Genomic DNA, 27,238 nt, shown 5'->3' with positions numbered 1-27,238 from the left:
AAGGGGAAAAACATGTCTCAGGGTCCTGGAAAAATCTGACCCACTGAACTGCTGAATCTTTTTCCTTTTTCATGTGTTCCTTCTGCTGCTGCTACCTTGCATCTTTGAGCTCACAGAGCTCCACAGAATCTGAAACTGGAAGCCCTTATTAGAGGACATTTTTTTTAAAGTTCTTGCTGCTTCTCTGGGGACCGAAGTAATGGCAGCTTGAAGCAGCAGAGAACGTGTAATTAGGGCAAACAGTGATGCCTCGCATGATGGGGAGAAACAGGAGGAGAGGAGGGGAGGCGCGCAACAGCCTGGCGTGCGCAGGCTGTTACTAGGAGACCCCGGCACAAAATGCATGAGATGCGGGGCGCTAATGGGCCAGCCTGCCTGGGTACCAGCCCGACCTGCTGCACAGCTGCTTCTGCCCTCCTGTTGCCAAGCAACTCCATCCTTATTTTTTCTTTTCTTTTTCGCTTTTCTTTTTTTTCTTTTCTTTTTCCTTTTATTTTTTTTTTGGTTTTTCTTTTCTCATTTTCCTCCCCCGACCCCCCACTCATTCTGGAGCCTTAATTGGATAGTTTTGCTGCTGGTGTTGCTGCCGGGTGCCCGCCTGGGCCTGTCGCTCTGCTGCTGTCCCTAGGGCCCGACTGGGGGATGATGTGCAGGCAATTAATGGGGTAGAAGTGTGGGTTGTATGCTTGGGCTGGCGCCGGCATCTGTCCCCCAGCCCTGCTCCCCACCATCCAGGAGCTTCCTCCAGAGAAGAGCTGCAGAGAAGGGGTTTGAACGGAGATCAAATTTCGAAGGCTTTATCACTGACGATGGGAGTCTTGCATAGACCCAGGGAGATAAAGCATGACATTCCTCCCCACCTTTAGGGCTCAGCATGGATGTCAGTGGGCACTTGTTAAATGAATCCTCTTAAGTTGAGAAGAAAATGGAATATTTCCATTTCTTTGGATGTTACTACATGCTTTGCTTTTCTCTGCTTTTCAACTAGACAAGTGGGCTTTGTGGATGTGTGCTAGGTGCTTATGTGTGTGTAAGACATAATGCTGCAAAAACTCGTTTCTTTTTGTGTCCTGAATGGCTACATGCTAAAGACTGCTGCTGGCTCAGTAGACAAGCTTTGGCAAGGCCCTTAGGGACTAATCCGAAGCTTTGAAGTTTGTAGAAAGACTGATTGGACATTGGATTTGCTTCTTAACCTCTTTTCCCCCATCTCTAATATAGATATGATCAGAACCATCTCTCTGTAAGGGCACTGCTGACCTTTTAGGATCAAAGGAGCTGTACATCATTCATGGAAATGTACTGCTTTTACACTTGATCATCTCTGCCCATCTAAAAATAGGTACAACCTTCTCACATTGTGTGTTTCACAATCCAGTCACATTCCTCTTCTGCCCCATACTGTCTTCTGCCAGCTTTTCTCTTGTGCTTTGTCACCCTTTCAAAGGCTTTTCCATCTTTCCAGCAGGTGGCAAAACTGTGAATAAAATGCCTTTTTAAAATTATTTTTATTTTTTCTCTTTTTTTCAAGTAGAAAACATTGGTGAGCCAGTTAAGCACTGACCATTGCACCCCCACCCCCCCCCGGCATTCCTTTTTATAATAAAAATAATAATTAGGCTTCCTATTCTCCAACAAAAATCAATTAGGAGTATATTGAGGAATGAAAGGCTCAGAAAAGTATCTGAAATTGATTTTTGTAATTAGTTTTACTGGTTGATGGGTTGCACGCACATACGCTTAGATGTAGCATTGATCTCCAGAGGATGTATGTATTAAATAGCCTGCTCTTCCTTTTTGCTAAAGAAATGAACTTATTAATCTTAAAAAGAGAGTGATGTTGTTGTGCGCTGAACTGCAGCTGCTCACTGGCTTTTCTCAGAGCAGCTGCCTGAGCCGTGTGATGGCAACATGCTGAATCTGGTGTGGAAGTTGAGATATTTAACAAGCAGCAGGTCTGGGGCAACTCCTCTTCTGTGTCTCATATTTGACAAAGAGTATGTCTGTAATGAGGGAGGACAGGCACTGGTGTTAAGGAGACCTATCTGGTTATATTTCATTTTTCAGGAGTCCTTCTGCAACATGTTTCTATTAAATAACATGTAGCTCTTTACACAGGAAGAGAGGAGTGACCAGTAACATTTTCTGTTGTGCCATGTGCTGTGTGCTGAAGTTCAGCTAATTAGAAGAATTATGGCTTGGCTTCATTGGTATGCCATGTATGTAGCTTGTAAAGCTCTCAGGGACCCTTGGAGATGAAGAGTGCTACATAAATATAAAATATTGTTAATGTGATGTTCCACATTAGGCGTCCCGTTGTGCTGAGGCAGACTTTCATAATAAACTGCAAGGCAAATAGGAATGCCTGCCTGGCATTTCTCTGTGAGGCAATCTGGGGGGCTGCTTCTCCTGAAAGCACACCAGCTTCTGGCATTTCTGAGTGACTTGTGTCTGCACTGGCAACATCGCCATGGGCACGGGCCTCTGAAGGGTGCCTTGGGTCAGCTTGCAGTGACATCGATGCTTGCTGCAGTGGCATGGTCCCACTCACCAGCCCAGGAACAGCAGGTCCCAAAAGGATTTCTCAGGAAGGGTAGCAAGGAAAGTTATCAAAACGCTCTGTTAACAAAGCCCGTGGCACTACTTGATTCTTCACACATTTCTTCGCGCAGCTCAGGCCCTAGAGCTTCCTTATAGGAAAAACCCAGGCAAGAAATCTTGCATTTAATTCTTTTTTCAGTTATAATTTTGCAGTTTGTCTGGTTCTTCAGGAACGCCAGTCTTAAAACAGGTGTAGCTGAAGCTGTCTTTCAATATATATTTTTAGACACTGAGACTTTTAGAATTAGTTTCATTTTAAATAGCCTTTAAATCACAGATTTTAAAAAGGAAGGAAATATTTGTGTTTCTTTCAGATGACTTTTTTTTGGATCCTGAAACTATATGTAAACAATTCGCAGTCAATTAGAACATATGCTGATTTTTTTCTGTTGTTTTCTTAAACACACTTTTGCATGCCAGCTTTGTGTAGCTACGTAACATCATATTAAGGAGCTCTTCAAACATAGTGCAACAAATGTCTTATTTGAATGGCCTTCAAAATGTGCATACAGACAGAATGTGGGGTTTTCCCCTCAGTTTCTTTAAGCATCTTTTGCTAAATTCATCATACTGACACAAGGAGTCCCATGACACTACCAAATTTTAGCATGGAGAAGTATCAGCAAGGATTTTGACTGTGATTCTCCTCTGAAGTTCACTGCAGGACTCCAGGCTTAAGCTACCTGATGGTTTTACTAAGTGCCTGTTATCAACATATGTTTGTGGTGTGGTATTCAAAGTGGGGTGCAGGGGAGGCATAAAGAAATAGATATGGATGTATAATCATAATATCTTTGTTTACTTTTAATTCTGTAAAGATATAGGGTGAAACTCGAGCCTTAATGGATGTTTTTCCAATGACTTGGATGGAGCCAGGATTTCACCCTACAGCATTGGAACTCTGTGATCTTATCATTCACGTCCCAAAATCTGGAGAGTTTTCTTCTTAAAATCCCTGCTGTTGAAATTCAGGGAATAGAGAACAAACTTCTTCCTCTGTGTTTCATAATAAATCTTCTAGCCTGCAAGGCTGCAAAGAGAAGTTTAAAATCATGGCCCTAGGTTATCTAGAAAGCAGAAGGCAAATGATCTCTAAATAGTATTGTTTTCTTCTTTAAAATCTCATTATTTCTATGGAAGAGTAGACTCGTGACTTTTTAACCCTTGGGGCTGGCAATAAATAATAAGAATTATAATATTCTCATTGTATGCTGTAGTTTTGTGATCATGTCCTCAGCTGATCTTGATTATGTACCTACTCTTCATCCTGTAACCTATGTTTCAACTAATGCCTCTGTTGAAACAGCCTCTGTGAGATGTCTGTAGCAAATGCTGCTGTGCTCCTTATACAAAAGAAATGTCCCCGGGACCTAGAGGGTACCTGCGGGATGTAGGTGGCAAGGACAGGGGGTCTCTGGATGTTGAGAAGAGACAACATCCCCATTGCTGTGTTTTGTGAGGAAATATTTATTGCAAAGGCTTGTACGGGGTTTACAAGCTAAGTATATGTCGGAGAGAAAACCTGATGTTTGCTGGTTTATGCCTGGAGAGCAGAGATAACAGGTGCCTGCAGCTGAGCTGCTTTCCTAGCCCTCTGCACCATCAAAGGAGAGAAATTCACCTCCCATCCCAGTATGACTGATATGTCAGAGTCCACACATGCCTTTGCCTCTCCATTAACTTGAAAAAGAACCATAGATGGCAATTTCAATATATAAAGTTGTATGAGATGAAGCTTACCAAGACTGCCTGAGGCTGGAAAATGGAGGGAGAAGTCCCAAGGACAAGTGTGGTGTTCACAGAACCAGCCCAGCTCTATCAGTCATATTTTGCTGAAAACCTAGCATGTGTTTACCACAGTAGTGTAAATGGGATTGTGTGCTTGGCTTTTTCATACTTAACAATGATAAATTTTTGGCTTTCAAGAAAAAGCCGTACCAATCATTTGTATATTTTTGTAACTAGATGCCTAATATTTAGTCTTGCATTTATCTTAGTCACAAAAGAAATAGTGACCTGATTTCAGGGATGCCAAAGTCTGATGAATTTTCTGTTATGACTCATAATTCCAGCTTCACTATTGCATGTTTTCCATAAATTTTCAAAGGTCTTTACCTGGATGGAGTGCCTGACTGTACTGAAGTGTGCTTTAGGGGTACTTTTAGAAGAAGAACTAGGTTGTGGGAGGTGCCATAAACAGAAGTGGAATAGAGAGCCTACTCCAGGAGCATCCCAGTCTCAGGGCATAAAATGTACTCCAGGAACATGAAAAGATTAAATATGCTATGGACCACAGGACACAGCCACAATGAAGAGAGTCTGTTTTGCAGAAGTATGCCGTCACGATGGACTGAGACACTACAGTATATCTGAAGGGCTAATAGTGTTTCTGTACCACTCGCTTTTTTGGTGATATGGTCCTTCTAGACCAGTAGGTTTCAGCACACTGCTCTCTGCTGTGGCAGGCGTGCACAGGCTGCTCCTTGGGGATCCTCATCAGGCAGCTCAGGATGTGTCTTATGTGTGTGTTCCCTGATGATCAAGTGACCTCTTTTGAGATGAGTCTTTGGTTGCCCCCATTCATTGCTTTGGTTCAACGTGGCCAAAGCATAGATGTGGTTTTGGATGGCATATCCCAGGAGGTGCTCTGCAAATGCACACGTGGTACGCTTCGTCTGTGGACAGGCCGCAGGACCAGGCTGTGGCTAGACAGGAATAACACCTTTCAAACGCACATGGTGCGGGTGTTGGGTCCTGCAGACCCACTGTTTCACTCTGCAGCTCACCTTCACTGCGCTGTGCTGCTCTCTGATGCACATTAAACTAGAATGTGGTCAGGAAGCTTGAAATCACTAGGTAGCATCTCCACCTCCCAGGAGAAAAGCTTAGAGAAAGCTGATAGCCACTGTTATGGGTCAGTCCTAGATTTTCCATAAGAAAATGGCTCATTGTTTTAACACTAGTGCTCATCTCGGAAAATTGCATAATTCACTTCTTGAACATATGTCTGCATTGCTGGCTGCCTGCCCTTCCCAGGTGCATTTGTGGATGTGTGAAATCTGAACCGGCCCCATGGTGTGGAGCATGTTCTGAACTGAAAGAGCTGAGTATTTAACAGCTGCCTACCCAGGTATCAGCTTCTTTTTGGATGACCATTGCCTCCTCCATTGAATGCATTTATATAAATGCGGATTTATGTAGTTGTTTAAGGACTGCACAGATCTTTGTGTTGAATAAAGGTGACCTAAGGAGTAGAGCCTCCTTCCTGGGAGTGGCTTGCAGGCATGGGTTTTAAGTGTGGTTATTAATTTGAGGAATTAGAAAAAAGTCAGTGTGGCACAGCTTTCTGATATTGCTATTTTTCAGTGGATTTTGAAGTTCATAATTAATTTCTTAAAAAGGGTGAGATCCTGGTCCTGTAGAATTGAGTGGGAGTTTTGCCATTGCCTTCAGCAGAAGGGAATTCATCATCTATTCTTTTATTCTCACTAATGCTCTGCGACAACAGCCTAGCACATGGAAAGGATCCTTCCCATTTTTTCTCCCTGCTATTGCCAGTAGTGAGGCAGGAGGACCCTCCTTCTTCACTCTCATCTACATATGTTCACTTTGGCAAGATACACTTCTGTTTCATCATCACGTAAGGTGAAAGCAGCCATTAAAGGAGCGGTTTTTTCTTAGTCTTCACGTGCAGAGATAGGCAGGTCTCTCCCTTCCCTTATGTGCTTTTGAGTAGCTGCAGGAGGGCAGGTAATCTAACCTCTTTGAGGTCTCTGGGTCAAGGAGCTGTCTGACGTGTCTTTAAAGGTCACTGTGCTCCTTTGCATTTATCTTGTGCCACTTGGAGCACAGTATGCCAGCAGGCTGTAGGGAGCACAAAGAAGTACTGCCTGACATTTTGTGGAACAGGGCTTGGGTTACAGAGGAAAAGCATCTGAAAACAAAACTCAGCTCAGGGCTGTGCAAGGCCAGAGCTAGAACATTTGAGAGAGGAGTCCCTGCAGCAAGTAACAGAGATGTGTGGCATCCTGTGGGTTTACCAGTAGTCGTGCCTGGCATTTCTGTCTCTCGTAACCTATGTATAGCACTGTACATTTTCAAAGCTCCTGACAAATGTTAACAAGCCAAACTCCACCTCAGTCCCAATAGCGTAATAATTTCACAGAAAGCCCGAGATGTTTTTCCTTCACCCTTCTGCTCTGTAGGTGACTGTATCCTTCAGACTCGTTGTACCTGCCAGATTTGGCTGAGCAGTCATCTTCTGCGTTTGCTTTGCAGCATGTGCAGCAAATGTGCTGCAAGGCACTTTGTCTGCCTTGCTGTCTCCACTCTAATGTAGGCACTAGAGAGCGTCAGAGAACCAAGGAAGCTGAGTTATCATTGAGGCTTATTTACTGACAGCTTTTAAAAATAATGCATGAACTGTTCAGACAAAACCGGTGCACCATCACAGGCAAAGAACCTGGGCTGGGGAAATCCCTCTTCTCTGAGGAGAGCAGATGCAGGATGCCAGGTAGGGTGTCAAGGGCTAATGGGGACAGTGCTGCAACTGCAGTTCTAGCATTTGGGGCCAACACTGGTGACGGTGTTTCAGTTACAGTTGAGTAGCCAGCCCAGAAATAAGACACTAGCACTTGGCTCACTGACAAGAAGTTTCTTGCTTTTTATTTTCCTGAAGAAATCCTATTCAAGGAGTAAAAGAACAAGAAGCAAGTCTGCAGAGATGACCAGGCAGGCAATTCTAAGTGGGGTAGTGTTATTGTTGGCTCAGTCCGTTGTCCTGTTGGACATTTTCCCATGGGGGACTGTGACACACAACAGAGACATCCAGGCTGGCCTTTCTGCATTCAGGGACTGTGGGACAAATGGATATTTTGGTGTAGTCTTGCCAGCTGCTACCCCCTCTTCAGTGCTTCACCCCAGTTGAACTACTGAGCCAAAGAAGCTTCTCAGAGGCCAGTAAAATGACTCAATTGCAATTAAGGTCTCAACCCACTCTGCTGTTCTCTCTGGGGGGGATGACCACTGGGCAGCAGAGCTGCCTGTGCAAAAGAAGTCCACAGAAACTCACTCATGAGTGAGAATGGCATTTTTTCATGTACTTTGATACACTTCTCTTGCCCTTATCACTTTTCTTGCTTTTTTGGCCTCTCCAGTTTGTCACCACGAAACACATTGGTCTCCCATAATCAGATCTCACTCCTTTTCTTGCTGAATAGACACACTAAATATAGACATCTGTGTCTCTGCACTGTCTGCTGTGGTCAAGTGATTGTTTCGTGTGACTGGCCTAGGGGGTCATACAGACTGCAGCCTCAGTGTGGTCCATGGTGGGTTTTTTAAGATCGCTTTCTTAGCAATTTTAAGAAATTACGTAATAATCCCTTCTCTGTTTATAATTCCTATCTTAGAAGCTTGGTAGTGAAAGTGATTTCTTGTTTGCATTTTATCTCAGCTCTCTCCTAATGCATCCATACGGTCCTGATTGCATAGGGAAGAGTGATGTGGAGTTTATATAGGAGGAGATGCACTGGAGCATTTGTCCTGGGGGGGAAGATATTAAATTTGAATGCACACCAATGCATGTGCACTGAATAAGAAAAAGGGAGTCATGAGACCTTGGAATTCTTCATCAGAAGGTGTTAAGACTCCGCAGATGTTACACCATGGCAGACTTTGATTCATGGAGACTGATTTGCATTAGACGATAGGTAGATGTGAACACAGAATCATAGAGTTCCTGAGTTGGTAGGGATCCACAAGGATCATTGAGTCCAAATCCTACCAGCAGACTAGAATCTCTCCTGTCTTACAACTGCACTGTTCCACTTCCTTCAGTGGCACCATTAATATTTTGAGGCAGAAACATCTGATAAAGGTGTTGTGCAAAAAACCTGGAGGACCAGCTGATTTAAAGAGGAAAAAACGTATCCTCTCGCAGTTGCTGCCTGACACATGATTTCTTGAACCAAGGAACAGTTTTTGTTGTCAGAGGCGACCAAAGAAGGTGCAGTCCTTGGGGGAAGCAGGCATGAATGCTTGGGGGGAACATGCAAGGGGTAAATAGACTCAGGGTAAAGCATGCGATGCAGTAGTGGTTGTCACTCTGGAGTGGTGCACATCTGCAGAATGTTCAGATGTTAATACAGTCACTCAAGTACCACAGTAATTCATCTGGCAAGGATAGAGAAAACTGAAAAGCTGTTTGAGACTCAAGCTTCAGCCACACAGCTGCATAGACATTTGGGAACATTCTTAGGGTTTCTTTGAAGGGTAATTGCCTGGTTTTGTTAGAAATGGAAAATAAGATTGTGCAAGAATTTTAGCAGTGATAAAATTTGGACTGGAACTATCCTCAGTACAATACATCATCAGCCCTAAGTTGTTTCCATCCCACACTGGCCATGAATTGTGTGATGGGCTAAGCTGCTCTAATGGGTCAGAGGCAAGGTGGGATAACAGAGGGCTTGCAAATTGAGTACTCAGTAATCCTGCTGCCACACTGACTGTTCTCTCCTCCCCTCTGCAGGTGAGAAGCCTTACAAGTGCTCGTGGGAAGGGTGCGAGTGGCGTTTTGCACGGAGTGATGAGCTCACAAGGCATTACAGAAAGCACACGGGTGCAAAGCCCTTTAAATGCAACCATTGTGACAGGTAATGCAGCTTCCTAATATGGTGTTCAAGAAACGGAGAGTTTTGTGACTGGTATGGAGTTGCCAGCTCCCCAAGACAAGAGACCTGTCTCCCAGCAGAGAGAGGCCCCTTCTGTCCTCCTGTCCCACTGCCTCAATCCCTGAACCAAGGAGAGGCCCTCCACTTTTCCCCTGTCTTCTCTGCCTCGGTGGCCAGGCAGGCTGGCAGATGGGGAATACTTCCTAAGCAGCCTAAACTGTTTCCATCCCACAGCACAGAGAAAAATGTGGGTGGAACTAGGTGTAGGTCTGATTGAACCCTGCTGGTGTCTGTTGTGGGCACAGGATTCAGTCCATAGAGCAGCTCTTATTAATACTTTTAAAGCAGAAAGGACATCCAAAGGGCCTTAGACTATTTCAGTGATGGACCTCTCTACAAAGCATCTCCAAAGCTTTCTGTCTCCTGGTCCTGTGAGCCTGGTGCCCTCACAAAGGTAGAGCTCCCTCTATTTGCTCTGCTTCCAGAACTAACCTGAGCACCACTGCTGGCTGCCCACATTTTGGCAGGGTGGGCCTCGCAAAACTGATGGGCCTCACAAAAACATGAGTGTATGGCAGGAGGGATGGGGAGTGTGTGTGGCTCTTGTGCCCCAAATTTATAGGAAACCTGTAGGAAAAAAGCACTTAATTTCTGTATGATCATTGTCTTCTCTTACCACAGAGTCCAACCTGTTTCAACCCTCAGAATGTAGCAGGGGAGAGTCAATAACAGATGACAAAAGGGCACCACTTTGAAAAGCACAAGAGTGATTTAGACATATCTTAGAGTTCAAGTTCATAAGGTTGTTTTGTGTAAGATCAGTGATCTCTGTGCATTTCTGCTAATTAGTGAATCTTTTCTTACAGTTTTAAATCTCACCCTTGACATCTGTTTGAAGTGGGAAATACTCTGCACCTTCATTCTGTGTGGGCCCAGATTTAAAATCCTGACAGGTGCCCAGAGCCAAGGTTCCTGAAGAGCCTGACATGCAACAGTCTTCCTCTGGGCACTCAGAAATGAGGTGTGAGCTGAGCACCCAGCAGCTCCCAGTGAGAGCCTCGGTTAGGGCCACTCAGTGCCAATTCCTTTTTACAGTTTTTTACCACTTCAATGAACACCGAGCTTGTCTGAAAAATCTGGTCATCCTTGCTTGGTGCTGAGTGCTTTTGAAAGCTGGGTTCTTTGAATTTAGAAACAAAACCAAAAGGATACCCTTCTCCACATCCCCAATCCCAAATGATAAGAAATCAGGGTGGAGCAAAGGCAATTAGCCCTGTAATGACTTTTGACAGCACTGACAGGATCGAACAATGAGCACTGCTCCCCCTCGCACCCCCCCAGCTGAAGATTGGCAGTGCCCTGGGTGAAACCTAGATCCACTATTGAGTAATCAAATAATGTGCTTGCATCTGAACATGTTATCCAGCTAATCCTATTTATATATATTTTTAAAAGAGGCTTAAGAAAATTACCCATCTTTTTAATGCAGCACTAAGGTTCTCGGCTGTGATAAGGAAATGTTTTGTAATACAATAAAGGCTCTAGGAAGCCTCTGGGTACACCAGACCAACAGAGAATATGCGTGGAGAGAGGATGTGTGGGACATAAACAAGAGACCCCATCCTTTTATGGGAAGGAAATTTGATCATTTTCACATCCTGCCTTTCCAAGAGCTTCATCTCCTTAAGTGCTCTTCTGCCCTTGTCTCCCCTCTTCCCGTTCCCCTTCCCCCACGGAGGGCTTCCTCTTGGATTATCTTTTGTTTTATCCCTGGATTATCTTTTGTTTGCTCAGAATGAGGGACAGGATAAACCAAGTAGGGACCTCTGCAGTTCTGCTTTTGTTTAAGCACCTCTGTGAAAAACAGTTATGTTCTGTTTTAGATGCAAAGCATTGCCTTTCTCTTTTCATTCCTCCGAAGAAGAAACCATCGTGGCCCCACAAATACCCACACACATGTACACACAAAGCCCCAGGGTTTCTGTGTCAGGACAAGCAATAGTTTTAGCAGAAAGCTAAAGAAATACAGTCAGTATTTTCAACTCCTCGATCTCTTTCAGCCCTTTGTTAAGTGTTCATTATTCTCCCTCCACATATTATCCCTTCCTATCTAGCTTTCCTCTTTGGCAGCAAACTCAGTCACTGCAGTCAAGAGATATATTCCTGTAATCATCTAATGCATTTTCTGCTCTTCTGCTGAATCTGTAGATGAAGGAAAAGTACTATTAATAAAGTTAAGAGTACTGAGGATTGTGCACTGTTAAACTACATGCCCATACCATCTGTGTGTGGTGATAGGAGACAGATTTGTCCTTACTCTCCCATTTAGTTGATGCAAGTTTGTAGAGTGGCAGTGCCTGTTCTTCTTTTGCTCCATTCTGCCATACTACTATTTTTCCTTCTTTTCTCATTCCCAGATCTCTCTACTACCACCTATTGCAGATGTCACCTCAGGCGAGCACTGAAACATGAGCCTAAAACTGTCCTTAGCTGTTTAGGCAGACTTTCAATGTTAAAGGTGCCTCTTCCTGAGCCAGGGTTCCAGCTGGGGAACAATTTCTCTGTATTTGAACTGCTACCCTTTATTGCACACACCATTATTGACAGTAGATGTGGCCAGCTTGTTACATTTTAAGGAGCCTATTTGAGCTCTTTTAACAAAAATGATGTAGCACAAAACCTATGCCTGTTGTTCAGATTTGAAGGCTGTATCTTGGCAATCAGAGCATGAAGGGGGTGATTCAAATAGCAAAGGGGAATGTTGTTCACACAGTCTGGCTGTAGTTCCCTTCCAAGGCTGTTTTCAGATGTGCTTGTCTGTCTGACCTTCTGGCTGTTGTCAAAGGGGGATGAATGTCCTCTGTGTACAGGTCAATTTTATAACAAAAGAGATAAGACGTGATTCTCTTCTGCTGCTCCAGCCCTAACACAACACTATGCAACCCACAGATTACATGGTTAGTTATAGCTGGCAAACTACCACTGGTTTGACTAACATCGTATGTGCTGCAAATGCTGTGTGGATTGGTGGCAGCAGGGGATAAAGGAGAATCAACTAAAGGGATATGGAAAGCAGTGTACAAGTCCTTAGTGCCTTCCAAACACCAGGGTTATGCTGGTCATTAGCATTCCCCAAGAATTTTGCTCTTCAGAAACACAAGCTAGGATTGTTCCTCACACAGTGCAAGCCCTCAGCACTTCAAGGGGAAGAGTTTGACAGGGTAGTGACACTCAGTTGTTCAGCATAAATATGTGTTTAGGAGATAGCAGCTTAGTGCCAGACTGTTGGGGTGTATGTTCCTCTCTGCTCGTGCGTGCACATGCGCATGTGGTTTCCTTGTTGACAGCAAGCTAAGAGCACACTTAACTCGAATGAACACGTGTCACAGTGGAAAATCCACAGCTGGTAAGAAAGATGGCTGAGCAATATATTCTCTTCTCATTGTACTTACCTTTCCTCTTTCTCCTTCAGAGGCCTCAGTGCTGAGCAGTATTGTGTTGCTAAGGAGATAGAACAGAAAGAGAAAGGAAGGAATCATGTTTGTGTGCAGGGAATTTATGTGTCACACATCACTGTATGAATTTTATAATTAGGATGTCTAATTCTAGCGTAAGCTGTCCTTTCCAGGAAGAGCTGGACTCAGGAATGGATGATGGAAAAGACTGCGATGTCCCCACATATGATGTGCAGAGCTGGTCTGGAACTGAAAATGTTGTAGAGCCAGAGGTACAGAGCAAGGTCTTGTCTCATGGGCAGGACTACAGACCAGCAAGCTCCTGTTTCTTAATTTTTGAAGAGAAGAGTTTCCCTTGACAGTTTATCCTGTGGAACCTCTTCTGCTGCTGCCTTTAGTCCCAGAAGGAAAGAAAAAATGTGCCCACTAATCAATAGGCTTTTTGACAGCATGATTTAGCTGCAAAAATTTTGTAGGGACTGTTTTACTGTTGAAAATAATTGTCCACATCCACCAGCCTTACTAAGAGATAGAACTAACCAAATTAGTCAGTGGAAGAACGTGAAAAGTTAGTATTGTACCTTTTATTAGCTATAAACTAGCAATTATGGTACCATTTTATTAGCTATAAAATATTATAGGACTGAAAAATATACTAGATGCTAATATGGTGGTTACTGATGTGAAACAATGTATTGAATCTGTATTTTTAACAGCTCTTGCTGGGGTGTGACTCAGCGTACACTTTCCGGTGTTGCATCTGTAGTAGAGGCAATTGGAGAGGAAAAGCCATGCTGTTTGGGTACTGGTCTTATGACTAGTCCTAGACTGAAGTGCCAGCTGGTGCATGCCTTTTTGGCAGCCACTCAAGCTGTTGTTTTGTTTTGGCAGCCCTTGTAGCCAGAGCACGCTGCTTTCTCAGTTTAGACTGGTGAGAGAGATGATGGTCCAAGGGTGCATTTTGGCTGTATGGAGCCTGCTGTGTTGAAAGCCCAAAGTCCATTGTCAGATTCACGTCTGTCTTGCTGAGGTTCATGTAGGACCTTGGAGGAATGCAGCCTCCATCCTCTTTAGGAGTCTTTAGTTTTTGCCATTCTGAAGGTATTAACCCCCTTGTAAGCTGTAAGTAGAGAAGAGCTGACATGAGAAGAGCTATGGTCATTCATAGAAAATGAGTATATGACTTTTCTTGTGAAAGTTGCCTTATTGAAATGTTTCTTTGTCTTAGAAATGCACCTCTTGATCACTCATCTCCGCTTGTAGAAGCAGATAGGTAACATGTGCAGGGGAATACTTCCAGCAGAACAGAAAACACCCCCTAACTATTTGAAATATCTTCATTTTTATAGCTCTCCTCTTTCTCAGGCTTTCTTAGGGTGTTTATCCTCTGGGTATTTGCCTTTAGACTGAGTGTTCTTTTTTTATCTTTCGGTATTGGCTTTTTTTCCTGGGTAGTTCAGTTTGTTTTTTTACCTTCTTCTTCCTGAAAAATACAAAATACTCAGCTACTGGTTTTTTTTAAATAACTCAGTGCCTGACTATGAGCTATCCTGATGCTCACAATAAGCCATTTGGATATTATTCTGTCCATTATTGGTGGGTGTTTTATACTCTAAATCTGCAGGGCAGTGAAAAGACATGTCAGGCAAGTCTGTTCTGGAAGTAGCTTTTCATGGTGCCCTTGGAGCCTACAAAACCAGTTTATTCAAAAGCCATAGGCATGAGGGGTTTTATGTGATATTTGTAGTAGATGTTTTTTAAAAAAAATAAGGCAGTGTCTTGTGGCTTAGGGTGGAAAGGAGACAAACCAAGATTTGCAGGGAACTTGGAAAGCTCCTGTTTTTTAGTGCTCAACTTGAATTACCTAGAAGAAGTTTAATTTCTGAAAGTGTCTTGAGTCCTGCCACTGTGACAGACAGGCTCCATTTTTGGGCTGTGGGGTAGACAGCCAGAACCACTGCCTGCTTGTCCCGTGGTTTGCTCTCTCATGCCATACATATCTTAAATGACACTGTGATGGTGGGTGTGAAATGGGTTGGTGCTTTCAATCCCATAGCTAATGGGAACAAAGTCAACAAAGAACTTTTGCTTACTGGCAGTCTTGATAGAGTAAGGCATATATTGAATGACAAGTAAGAAAAGCCTTTGAACTCCTGAGAACTTATTCCCCTGATCACTCTGATGTCTTGGTGCTGTGAAGTGCCTGAATTTGGGCTACTGTTCCTGCTGCTTTGAGTGCCCTGCAGTTTGCCTACTAAAAAAAAGGCAGCTGTTCTAGAATACGAATTCCTGATTAACTCTTTGTGGGGTTGCTCTTTTCCTGGAGTAAGTGTGTTTTACTCTGAGTTTCTTAACTCACTTCACAAGTGGATTAAGTAACTTCAGAAGAAGGCAGTCATAAGCCTTTAGCAAGGGAGTTAATAGAGATGCTTCATTTCAAATTCATGCTTTACCTTATTCTCCATTAACTGCATGTTTAGACCAGCCCCAAAACTCAACTAGCTCTCTAGAGTTGCTGCTCTAAGTCCATCTCATCAGGATCCAACTACATGTTCAGAATGTCAAAACATTATGTTTTCTTATGAGATTATAAAAAATGACTTTGTGGATAAAGAATAGAAGTTGAAAGCTCAAGTCCTGGCTTCTTCTTTTTCTGGGTTTACCACTCTTCTTGTGTGATTTACAATTTCCTTGCCTTCTCTGTCTCTCAATTGTCACTCTTACGAAATAAGCATAATACTTTATCTTCTGTCAACATCCTTCAGGGAGATAGCTTTCATCAGCATCCACATATTAGCACCCAGATTCCCAGTAGAGAGAAAGAGAGAGATAAGTAGCCTGATGGATTGTCAACCTCCAAACTCTGAACCAGCTTTCCTTCCCATTTGTAGTTAGAAATGAGAATTCAGCTTTCAAAACTAGCATCATACTTTGGTGCTTGTTGCAGGTACTGGGCACTTGAGAAAACTGGAGTTTTTTAAAATGATGTTACTGAGTACTTGAATAAAACTAATTTGGTTTATTTAATTTTTTATATGCAAACACACACACTAAATACTTGATTTTATAATATAGGTGCATAGATGAGCACTCTTCCCTGATGTTTGACTCGAGGAAAGAAGAGGGAGGGGTAGGAACAGAGAATGGAGAAAAGTAGTCTCTTTAGCTGCCAAAGAGACAAGGTAGTTGGCCCTCTGTGGTCACAGAGGTCAATCACACAGTTTGGTGGCGATCCATGGATAACTCAAGGAATGTCTCTAAACTTGGATATATATTTTCTCTTGTACTTAACAAGGAAGGAGCAGAAACCCTGTTTTCTGAAATCCTATATTTATTTCATTTCCTGATTGCTTTATGTTGCAGGTGTTTTTCCAGGTCGGATCACCTTGCCCTCCACATGAAGAGACACATCTAAATATCAGTCAGCTTGGCATAGATGTCATCTGGGCTAAGTGTTGTGAGATGAAAGTGGAACTCAAGTTACAACGTGCTACCTTACAGGAGAAGAGAACTTGCTCCCGTGTAATCCTCTGTACAGGGGCCACATGCTCACACTGTCTTGCACCCAGTGATACTTCAATACGTACATCGGTTCTTTTATGCCTTGCCCCAGCTGGATGGGAGAAGATGCAGGCGAGGAAATGGTGTAGTGGTGAAGTCAGTGGAAAAGAACAATTGCTTACAGTACTTCATCCCTCTTGGATTTGTTTCCTGTTTTTGCCAACGGAAATCAAAGAAAACACAGGAGGCTTCCCTGCAGTGGACGGCAGTAGGAGGGGCTTATCTAACTTGCTTCTCAGTGCAACTCAGTAGAAGAATATGTTGTCTTGAAGTTGCATATTTGTAGCACTAACTTCCTTTTTAAATAGATGGGGGGAAACCAATGACCTAGAAAACCAAATCCCAGTTTGGTAGCCAAAATGAACCTCTTGGTTTTTTTGTTCTTTGAGAATTCCTAATGTTCAGTGCATCAGACTTCTCACAGACACTTTGATCTGTCTTGGTTTTGGTTCTTCTTCCTAGAACTGAGCTATTGAGATCCTTTTAAGTCAATACCAGTGGCCTTAATGGCAGTAGACTGTGGAGTGACACTTGTGACACAAATATCCTCTTCTTGGCCTGAGTTTATGTAGACTTCATGGAGGATTATATTTTTGTTGGTTGTTTTTATTTTAATTTTTGTTTTGGCTATTGCACAACATATGCACTAGGGACTCTGGAAGCTGCTGCCATGATGGCTAAGTAGCCAAGGGATAAACCCCTAAAAAACAGCACCTAATATCTCTGTAAGCCTCACCTTATTGCCATAGCTAGGACTTCTTGTTTATTTTTTGAACAAAAAACTTTAAAAGCTTGTTTGGAAGCTTAAACATTTTTTCTCTTTTCTCCACAAACAAGTGATCTTCAGAACTCCTTGTCTTCACCTGGATATCAGTCTGGGTCTGGCCACACAGGCATGACTACGGGATTCCTTCCACATCATATGAGCATGTTAGCCACAACCCACGGTGATTTAGTGGTGAATTATGTTGCTTTTTCTTGCTGTTCTACTAACCAATTTAAAACATTAGACTTTTCTTTGTGTAAAGAGCACCTGCAGAATGTTTTAATTTAAAGCTAATGTTTGTTGAGCATCTTATACACACAAAAAAACCCCAAGCCAAAACTCCTGCTCCAGTCTTTGACTGGGAAATCGAGAACCTCTTCCAAGTACAATGGCTTCATTCAGCATTAGCCTTTTAAAGAAATTATCAAAGTCCTCCTTCTCCATTCATCAAGTTGATACTGTAGGCCACTCCTATATGAAAAAGTGTAACCATGTGAACGGTGAAGGAAGGAAGGGATTTTACATACAGCAGTGAGCCTTTTCCAAATGATTGGTCTAAAGTATTACTAACCTAGAGGTCCATTTTGGCCTACTGTGTGAACCATCAAGGAGAAGTGGAGGTCTCATGCTCACCCTTCCGTCCTATTGATAATTTGATTTCGTTGGCTCAAAGTGGATTAAAGTCTTCATTACAAAAGGAAAAAAAAAAACACAAAAAAATGTATTGCCATAAATTGTATTTGAAACTATTTGACACTGGCCCTGACTCCAAAGACTGCATTTAGGACCATAAAAACGGCCTATGCAAGCAGGCAGGTGGTCATTAAGTTGTATATTTTGTATATTCTGGGACCATCCCTACAAGGTGTCTAGAAATGAATCAAAATAGCACGTGGTCCACAAATGGTTGCTGCTCTTTTATACTGTATTAGCCAACTGCCCTTTGACTGTTTTGACTCATTGACTGTTATATATTTCCCTTAATTTATGTTTTGGGAGGTAAAACTATACTCTAAAGGGAAAAAAGAGCAAACAAGAAACTGAATAGATGTTTAAGAGCTGTCACCAGGATCCTTGGCACTTGAATTCTCAGCATTTTGCAACCTCTGGTTCCAGTGAGAGATTGAGTTTACTCGAAAGATGCTGGTTTTCCTCACAGTTTTCACAAAACACTGTGACTGTCAACTGAACACTTTGGGGACAGGGGGGAAATACGATGTCTGGCCCATATGGCATGAAATATGGACCAAAATCTAACCATCTTTTAGGGACAATGATGTAATATTCATGATAAGAGCTTGAGAGAGAGAGTGAAAGAAAAGAAGGTCAGAAAGAAAGAGAGAGAGAACAAAAATTGAGTTTATTCCAAAGATTTAAAACTAACTATACTCTATATGTGTATATATATATGCTTACATATATATATGTATACATTTAAAAATTGCAGAGCACTGCTTGCTGACAATCTCGTATTTCTCTACTTCTGTATTTGCATACTTTTTATGGCTGTTTCACTCAGCTGTTCCACTGGGACCGAGGGCCCTAGGATCGAATTTGTGATGGAACATACAGATCTGCCAGATCACAGACTCACAAAAAATCCTGAGTTGGAAGGGACCCACAGGGATCGTCAAGTCCAGCTCCTGGCCCTGCACAGGACACCCCAAGAATCCCACCATGTGCCTGAGAGTGTTGTCCAAATGCTCCTTGAACTCTGGCAGGCTTGGGGCTGTGACCACTTCCCTGGGGAGCCTGTTCCAGTGCCCAACCACCCTCTGGGGGAAGAACCTTTTCCTAATATCTAGCGTAAATCTCCCCTGACACAGCTCCATGCCATTCCCTCGGATCCTGTCACAGGTCACCAGAGAGCAGAGATTGGTGCTGCCCCCCTGCTGTCCCTCAGGAGGATGTCTGATGGGAACTGAAACCTCAGGTCTGTGAAACTAGAGCATCCAGTCAATGCGTTAAATTGAAAAAAGGGTAAGAGAATCCTAGAATTTCATTACTGTAGTGTCCCAAAGTGTATGCTCTCAAACCCACCACTATGATATTCATTGGCTGTGAACCTGCATAAATGTCCTCCTTTGGCCTGTGGACACACCTGGCTTTAGACACACTATTGGTAGTCTACAAACCTTAATTTTTAAATGACAGTTGAAGCACCACACTATTTAAATTGGAAAAAGCCAATCAAGACTGTTTATTTACTTCCAGTTGTCATTTATGGTCTTGTTGGCATCTTATTTAGATATGGCAGAACAAGAGCCCCATGGTAAAAAAAAAGCTGAAATATCTGTTTACTTTGTTGTAAAGGCAGGCCTACATCTACATCACAGATCCAAATAACCTAAAAAACATAGAAAAAGGGGGATAAGAGACCTAAGCAGATTTCAAATTTCTCAGGCTCTCTCTGTAGCAGGTCTTGAGCTCTAAAGCCAAAATTTGAGCTTTGGAACCATCTCTTATGTTTGTAAAGGAAGATATTTTTCACCTGTATATATGGTGTACTCAGTCAATCTGTCGATTGGGGTTTTGGGTGCTCATATGCAAGTGTCTTAGTCATTACTAAAATTTTGAACAATAACTGGCATTTTTTAGAAGGAGTCTCCATTTTGGAAAGGCATAATCAATGTGACACATTCCAGGTTTCTTTTTTTTACAATGATAAGTTTTGTTTCTTTGCAGATATTTTAAGCTGTGCACATCAAACTTGTGTAGCTGGTTCCTTTTTGGACCTGTGTCTTCTTGCTAAACTTGTACAATTGTCCTCTCTTTGTAAACTGTGAGTAGAGTCAGACTGTAGAGGAAAGGATCTGTGTAAGGCTTCTTGGAAGCAAACCCATAAATAGACGATTTGGTGACAGTTGAAGATTGAGTTATCCAGCTTTAGAAAGGAGAAGCTTAACCTTGTTTCCTTCAATGCTAGATTTACGTCTGCTTGCAAAAGAGAAGCCATTGTAAGAAAGTCAGACTGTGGTTTCCAAGGCCATGGAACTATAGGGTGAGAACAAATCGAGAAAAAAGTCTCCAAGATAGTGGACACAGAAGAAGCAACTAAAACAAATGTGAGTTTTTGTGATTACCTAAATAACATTTTGGAGCAGAGCAGTCAATCATAGGATCATGCAGATGAGAAGGGTCCTCCAGAGGCCATCTTGGCCAACCTCCAACTAAAGCTGGTTGCTCAGGGCCATATCCAGCTGAGTGTCAACAATCCCCAAGAATGGAAATTCTGTGACCGCTCTGTGCAAGCTGGTCCAATATTTAACCACTTTTATGGTTAAAAAAAAATAAAAATTCAAAAATCCATGTGTCAAGTAGGAATTTTCCACGTTCCAACCTGTTTTCATTGCCCCTTCCACTGTGCACCTCCAAGAAAAGTCTGGCATCTTCTCTACAATCTTGGTTAGGTATTTGGAGATAGCAATAAGATCTACCCTTACTCTTCTCTTCCTAAGGCTGAACCATATCTCTCAGCCCCTCTTTATCCATGATATGTTCCAGAACCTGATCTCCATGGTGGCTCTCTGCTAGACTTGCTCCAATATGTCAGTCATTTTCTTGTAATTGGGACACCAAAACCAGACTGAATATTCCAGATCTTCATATGTTTCAGTGGTGATATAATTTATTTATTCTGGATTTTTCCATTATCTAACTGAGACAGCCTATATTTTAAGACAAGATTCTATTTTGAAAACTGACTAATGAAAAAATCATTTAGGAAGCCACAGTATAAATAGTTTTATAATCAGATTTGCTGAATCTCTGCATAAAAATATGCTTATAGAAATATGCTTTCTATACTTCCAGCTTGAGGCCTGGCAAGCAAAATTCTGTTTTTTCAACGTGATCGTTGCTGGTTTACCTTGAACTGAAAAATTTATTGTTTTGTTCATACTGTATCAAATATGAAGCCACATGATGCTGTATTTTAGTAGCTTTTTAGACTGAAACAACACTTTAGTGCATCTTCGTTATGTTTGGTTTTCCCCTTAGGAGATAAAGAGCAACATAAAATATCACATGCATTTTATAAAGATTGGTCTAACAGCCAAGGAGATTCCAGAGTCCAGAGTATTCTTCATTATCCCAGAGCTGTTCTTTTTCAGTAGCTACTCAGGCTAGACAATTACATTACCTGGCTAAACTGGCAAAGGAAGAGAAAGGACAAACTGAAATTCTAGATTCTTTCAATATCTTGCACAAGGCCCTGAGCAGTCTGATCTAACTAATCTTTCTTTAAACAGAGGGTTAAATTAGGTGACCTCCAGAAGTACCTTATAATATTACTTTTTCTGTGTTTCTGTGATTCATTTCAGAACTCTCTCTGATGAAATGTGTGCTGGTTCTAGTTGTTCCCAGTCTTGTGCTGATGGAACAGACTGTAGTGCAGGTCTGTAGGTTTTCTCTCAAATTCTGATAGTTTCACCCTTATTAAACTTTGTAAGGTTTCTTCATGAGGGAGACTTAGAGAGGAGGGAATCTTCAAAAAAATCAAACCTTTAGCAAACCAGTTTGAAGGAATATCATACTTTGAGATGCATCACAGCTGCAGGGACCAGCCAGATAATACAGAAACAAGTTTGCTAGCCTGGAGAACCCATGTGATATCTCAAAAATGGTTTCCAGGACCTGAAATCTAAGCCAACATATTTCTACAAAGGTGAACATTGGGTTTGGTTTTTTATTTATTCTTATTTTCCTCAGACATTTTGGAATTGGGTTTACTTGTTTTTTAGGCTAGCACATTTTCACTTAATACATGGCGAGAACTGACCAAACACCAATGCGGAAGGAGGACCTGAATGCAAGAGGAGCTCCCAGGTCCTTGCTTTTGAACTGTTTTAACTTCAGGCATAAAAATATAACTAATCACTAGGATGTGTAACTAAAATGGAGTTGATCAATATGATTGTTGCAGTGATTGAGTATATCTTAGCTGTCACCATTCTGATATCTACAGAACCAGGCTTTCTCCCTCATTTTTATCTGACCCTAGACAATTGGGGTTTTTTAACTGTCTTTAACATTAAGGTTGCTCCTCCTATTTAACATACTTTATTTTTCTGTGTACGAAAAGGTCATAATTGGTACTTTTGACAAAACTGGTGAAATCCAACTTTTTCAAGTGTTTCTCTTTCTCTGCCTCTTCCCTTAATGTATGTCAAAATCTTTACATTTAAAAAATAAAAAAGAGGAAAATTTTGTAAATAATTCAATGTTACTAGGCCAGCACCCGGTGGATCAAGGGCTTTTATTCTTGATTTCATTCAGAACTTGGCACATTCTGTCATTCCATCCAGTAAGACTGTTTTTAAGCTTTCATATCTTGGATGATGCTCTAACCTAAAACTCTTAAATTACATTTTGCTGATTTCAGATAGAATTGCACTTGTAAAGATCCCTACATACCAAGAACAAAAACAATGCTTAACTATAACTCTATTTAACTCTGTCATGAAAAATGGAAATAATTTTCTCTCAAGATACTACAACTATTCAGTGAAAAGTCTTTCCTGAGCATTAAAACTACACCTTCGTGAATGGTCATTTCCAGATCAAACTTGGATATTCTTCCTTTTGTCACATCTATGTCTCTTTTTATTAATAGTTTAGGGATGACTACTGCAGTGTTTCTCCTCCACAGCGTGCATGGGCTTCAATTGCAAGATTTAGCATTGTAAGGATTGTTGGATCTGACCTACCAGGTACTAAGATCTGTTTCATAAAGCTGAGAATTTCATCCTCCCTTAGAGGAAGAAATCTAAGGCTACTTGTGCTATATAAGTTACATATATAATGATATGGTTGTATATATAAATTATATACATAAAAATGTGGAGATCAGGAGTAGACTGCCTTTATCACCTCAAAAATGAGTTTCCCTACCTGATAACTTTCGAATGCAGGCGTCATTTTTCAAACAGGGTTTTATAGTTTTCCTTAATGCTTGTTGATGGCATTTTTTGGTGTAATAATTGAAGTTGGAATTCTGCGATTTTAAAAATGGAAGCTTTGATGATTTTTTTAAGTGCTTTGGTCCTAACTTCTGTATACTGCCAGAAAACAGGTTCTCCACCCTGTCTCTGTGTGGGTGTGGATGTACAACAGTATACTGTATATACCTACACAGAAGAGGAAACTGAGCTACTGACTTACAGTTTGTAGTAGCCAACCGTGCCTATTGCTTTGATTTAGGGAGGGCACTTGCTGTTGCCACTGCATTTTAGGAATCATGTCAGCTTCTGTAGGAAAGTTTTCAGCAGTGCTGGGAAATACATGTTGCTGTGTACTGTGAATGAGTAGGCTGCAAATTTGGGGACTGGGAGGGGAGGTGGGAAGGGAGGGGGATGAGGGCTTAGCATGTACACACTAAAAGGGAACTAGAATGGAAAGAAACATGGCAATTTTAGCCTTTATTGTTGGGCTCTCGGGGAAAGGAAAAACTAACCTGCAGTCCCTGGAAGGCCTGTTGGCTGAAGGGCTGGTCTTTATATTTTGCAACATACATTTTACCCATCACCCTATTTTAAACCCCAGACCTGTCAGATTCCAGAAGTAGATCAAAACACTGGTTTAAACACTACTTTGTTACCAAGGCCGTGTCTCTACCAGGGAAGCTGCCCTACGTTAAAATATCAGTCTGGTTAAAATCACTTTGTAGCTGCACCTATTACTTGATTGCCTGGATTGAATTTGCATTGGCATCCTATGCAGTTAAGCTGAAGTGTAAGAAATGCTTCAACTAATTAACATACCTCTACAGGAAGGTTCTTGCACCAATTTAAGTACCTGATTTTGAAATCACTGCATATAAACTATGACAGCTTTTCTCTTAGAAACAAGGCCTCAGTTTGGCATGTCTGCACATCTAGTTGAAAAAATAATAATGCAGGCTGAGATTTTTTTTCTTGCTTTGCAAAGTGGCCTGTTTTCCTTCTTGTTCTTTGAAACTTTTCTTGCTCTCTACTACACATTAGATTTTTGTTTGGGGGATTTTTTTTTAGCAACAACAACAACAAAAAAGTATGAATGCTCCCTATTAAAAAAAAAGAAAAAAACAAAAACAAAAAAACAAACAATATTGCTTGAAGGACTTTCATTTTGCACTATAATTTTTCTTTTACCAGATGTGTCTGACAAGTGCATTTTGGAGATGCCCTCGGTCACGTTCTCTCAGGCCTACTCTGGTATTTCTAATATATCACAGAAGTACCCAATCTTGTAGCCCTCAGTTCTGCCTTTTTTTGACATTTTATTTTTTTTAAGCTTTTTATATATATATATATATATATATATATTACTTTGTCAGTTTTTTTGCTGTACAAAAAGTCTTAAGATTTAAAAATATTATTTGTATTATATGATGGTGGTATGTTAATGTTACAAAATTATTAATGAAGAAAAAATTTATTTTTGTTACTGGTCTGTTTCATAATTCTTTTTTAAATTGGTATATTGTAAGATATCTATGCAAAAATGTTATGTGACGCATTTTTATTTAAGAATGTAATATGTGTAATAAACAGTAGAATGTGTTTGGCCTGACAGTGTTTAGTGTGCCTTGTATATTATTTCTTTGTGAAAACTTCTGTGAAGAGTGAAATGACTTTTGAGTATCAATTAAGGCTATGGTTCTATAAACAGTTACTGACATAAAAAGTATAACTTCTTAGCATGCTTTCGCTTATCAGAATCACATTTTTGGATTTAAAAAATTTATTTTAATGTGTTTTATAACAATTCAAGTGTTGCTTGTTTTCATGCCGTGTCACATGTTGCTTTTGCAAAAGATGCCCAAGAAGGAAGTTCTTATTCTTAAAGCTGACCGGATTTGCTTCTTTTGGAGTCAGTGATTTCTCTTATTTGACAGTTTACACTCGTTGAAGCTTTCAGCCAGTAATATTTTTGTAACAGATACAGAGAACACTTGCATTTCATTTTCCATGCTCAGCTTTAAACATTTGTCAGTCAGTGGTCAAAACAGGACTAGACTTTAAGGCTCCTGAAAGCTAGTGCTATGCTCTAGTCTGGGTCTCACCAGAGTGCAGTGTTGTTCTCTTTCCCCTGCCTCAGTCATTTAGTCTCCCTCTTTAATGTCTGCAAAATTGCAACACAATTGAATCCACCTGGATACTCAAGTACTAAAAATGTATTTAGGCAGTAAAAACAGTTATTTTGAGCACAATTACTTTGCAGTGTCATGGCATAAAATGAAATTACTTTTTCAAGTCAGGCCAGTATCCCTTTAGGTTTCTGCTGCCTTGTGCTCACTGCAGCAACTTCAGTGGGCATTGCAGCAGAACTATTCTATCTGATGCCAGCTGGCTAGATTTTATTTCTGGGACAACATGCCTCACTTGCCCTGTTGGGAAACCTGTTAGGACTGTTTATGTCAGACAGACAAGGGGTAGGATTCTCTTCCTGATGTCTGCGTCTAGAAGTCAGATGACCATTCTAACCTGGCCATTTATACTCCCTCTGTAGCTAACGAAGAGAGATGCATCCAGAGGTTACTCACTCCAAGCAACGAGTCAAATGGAAAAGGAACTGGGGTGGTGTCAAGCATTTCTGGAAAACCACATTGTTAAGCTGGAAGACAGAAGTTCCGCTGATGCCCATGGCTGTTCTGGTTGCTCCGGCTGTACCAGAGGTTTGATGATGGACATAATTTGTAGTGTTTGGGTGTATGTTAACAAACAGCTCTTGAGCACTGGAAAAGGGCTCAGTATAGGTCAAAATTTTGTGCTTGTGTTCCAAATGGTCAAAACTGCACCATGCTCTGTCTACTTCAGTGTGGCAGTGATACCTTGGTGTCGCAGAGTGAGAGTGATTGAGGCAGTGTGTTGTCACAGAGCTTTTGGCATCCTACCATGAAAATACAAGGCTGAAGAAACCAGTGTCTTTGTTGTACATTGAAGTATTTGTCTGATGTAGGTATGAATGGAGTTATGTTCGACACAGAATTAGTTCTGCAAATAGAACTTTGACTTTATAACATCTTTCTTGTAAAGACAAGGTCTAGGTTCCTTCACTTTCTCTCTTCCTTGAAGACCTCTGGAAGCTTTTGGCATCTCACCTGCCTTGGTATTTTTGACAGTTACATATGTTATATCTATACATCTAGACAAATATACTTCTAGAGTAAATTAGTTCTTTGCTCCCCAGCTGTGAGAAGGACTTCCAAAGAGTTCTGGAACAACCTTTTGAAGGATACTTTAGGGCAGCACAGCCTGGAACCCTATTAGAGGTATGGTTATCAATTACAGGTAGGCATATAACCAGTTTGTTTTCCAGGAACTTTCAGAAAATACAATGCTTTGCTATCACTTTCTCTTAGATGCAAGTAGGTTATTAGTCTCAAGGAATAGCTGTCAGACACTTCCCCAGGCTGGAGGCCAGGGAAAGGAGACACTGTGAATGAACTCATTCCCTCTGAAATTGTTCAGGTAATGCACAGTCACACACCTTGGACAACTCTCACTGTTGGGGTACAAAGTTCTCTGAGAAAAGAAACATTTATTCACTTCTGGCGTTAATATGACCCTCCTGTTGAGCTCATCTGATGCAAACTCACCATGTGCAAACTTTGCATGACTTTTCAGACCTAGAGTCGTAGAAGAGTTAGCCTTGAAAGGGACCTTAAAACTCATCTAATTCCAACCCCCCTGCCATTGGCAGGGATGTCACCCACTAGATCAGATTGCACAGGATGCCCTCCAACCTATTCTTGGACATTTCCAGGGGTGCGGCATCCAAACCTCCCTGGGCAACCTGTTCCAGTGCTTCACCACCCTCTGAGTAAAGAATTTCTTCCTAACATCTAATCTAAACCTGCCCTTTTTTAATTTAAAACCATTACCCCTTGCCTGTTACTATCTCCCCATGTGAAAAGTCCCACCATGGTTTTCATAAGCCCCCTTAAGGTACTAAAAAGCTGCAATGAGGTCTCCCCGAAGCCTTCTCTTCTCCATGCTGTACAACCACAGCTCTCTCAGCCTGTCTCTGTAGTTCCTTTGCTTTGAATGCTGAAGGAGGGAAGGTCTGAGGAGTTCTTATGCCTTTCTCAGGCTATAGGAGGCTGAGCGAGCTCAGCTCTGTCTAACCATGACTCTGCAGCATGGATCTGGTGGGCAGTTTACTCCAACAGAGGAGGTTGTTAGATGTTTTAGTTTCCTCAA

At 41.6% G+C, this 27,238-nt stretch overlaps 1 protein-coding gene across 2 annotated transcripts in view; it reads left to right on the top strand.

Moving 5' to 3' along the window:
- KLF7 (KLF transcription factor 7) overlaps positions 1-24,600 on the top strand; it is a 67,961-nt gene extending 43,361 nt beyond the window's left edge. Inside the window, exons 4-6 of one of the 2 annotated variants that reach the window (XR_007904434.1) lie at positions 9,131-9,254; positions 16,091-17,013; positions 17,126-24,600. Coding sequence is in view for 1 of the 2 variants with exons in the window: in XM_051786898.1 (XP_051642858.1) it covers positions 9,131-9,254; positions 16,091-16,142 (176 nt within the window). In the remaining variant the exon portion in view is untranslated. Of the gene's footprint in view, positions 1-9,130; positions 9,255-16,090 lie in introns of both variants that reach the window. The other variant, XM_051786898.1, reaches the window with a different exon arrangement.
- The last annotated feature ends 2,638 nt before the right edge of the window (positions 24,601-27,238 follow it).

Source organism: Manacus candei, unplaced genomic scaffold, assembly GCF_025592945.1.
Source record: "Manacus candei isolate 608988 ecotype Guabito, Panama unplaced genomic scaffold, ASM2559294v1 h1tg000023l, whole genome shotgun sequence".
Taxonomy (NCBI): domain Eukaryota; kingdom Metazoa; phylum Chordata; class Aves; order Passeriformes; family Pipridae; genus Manacus; species Manacus candei.
The sequence above is the reverse complement of the archived record's forward strand: the minus strand, read 5'-3'. Positions and strand labels throughout refer to the sequence as shown.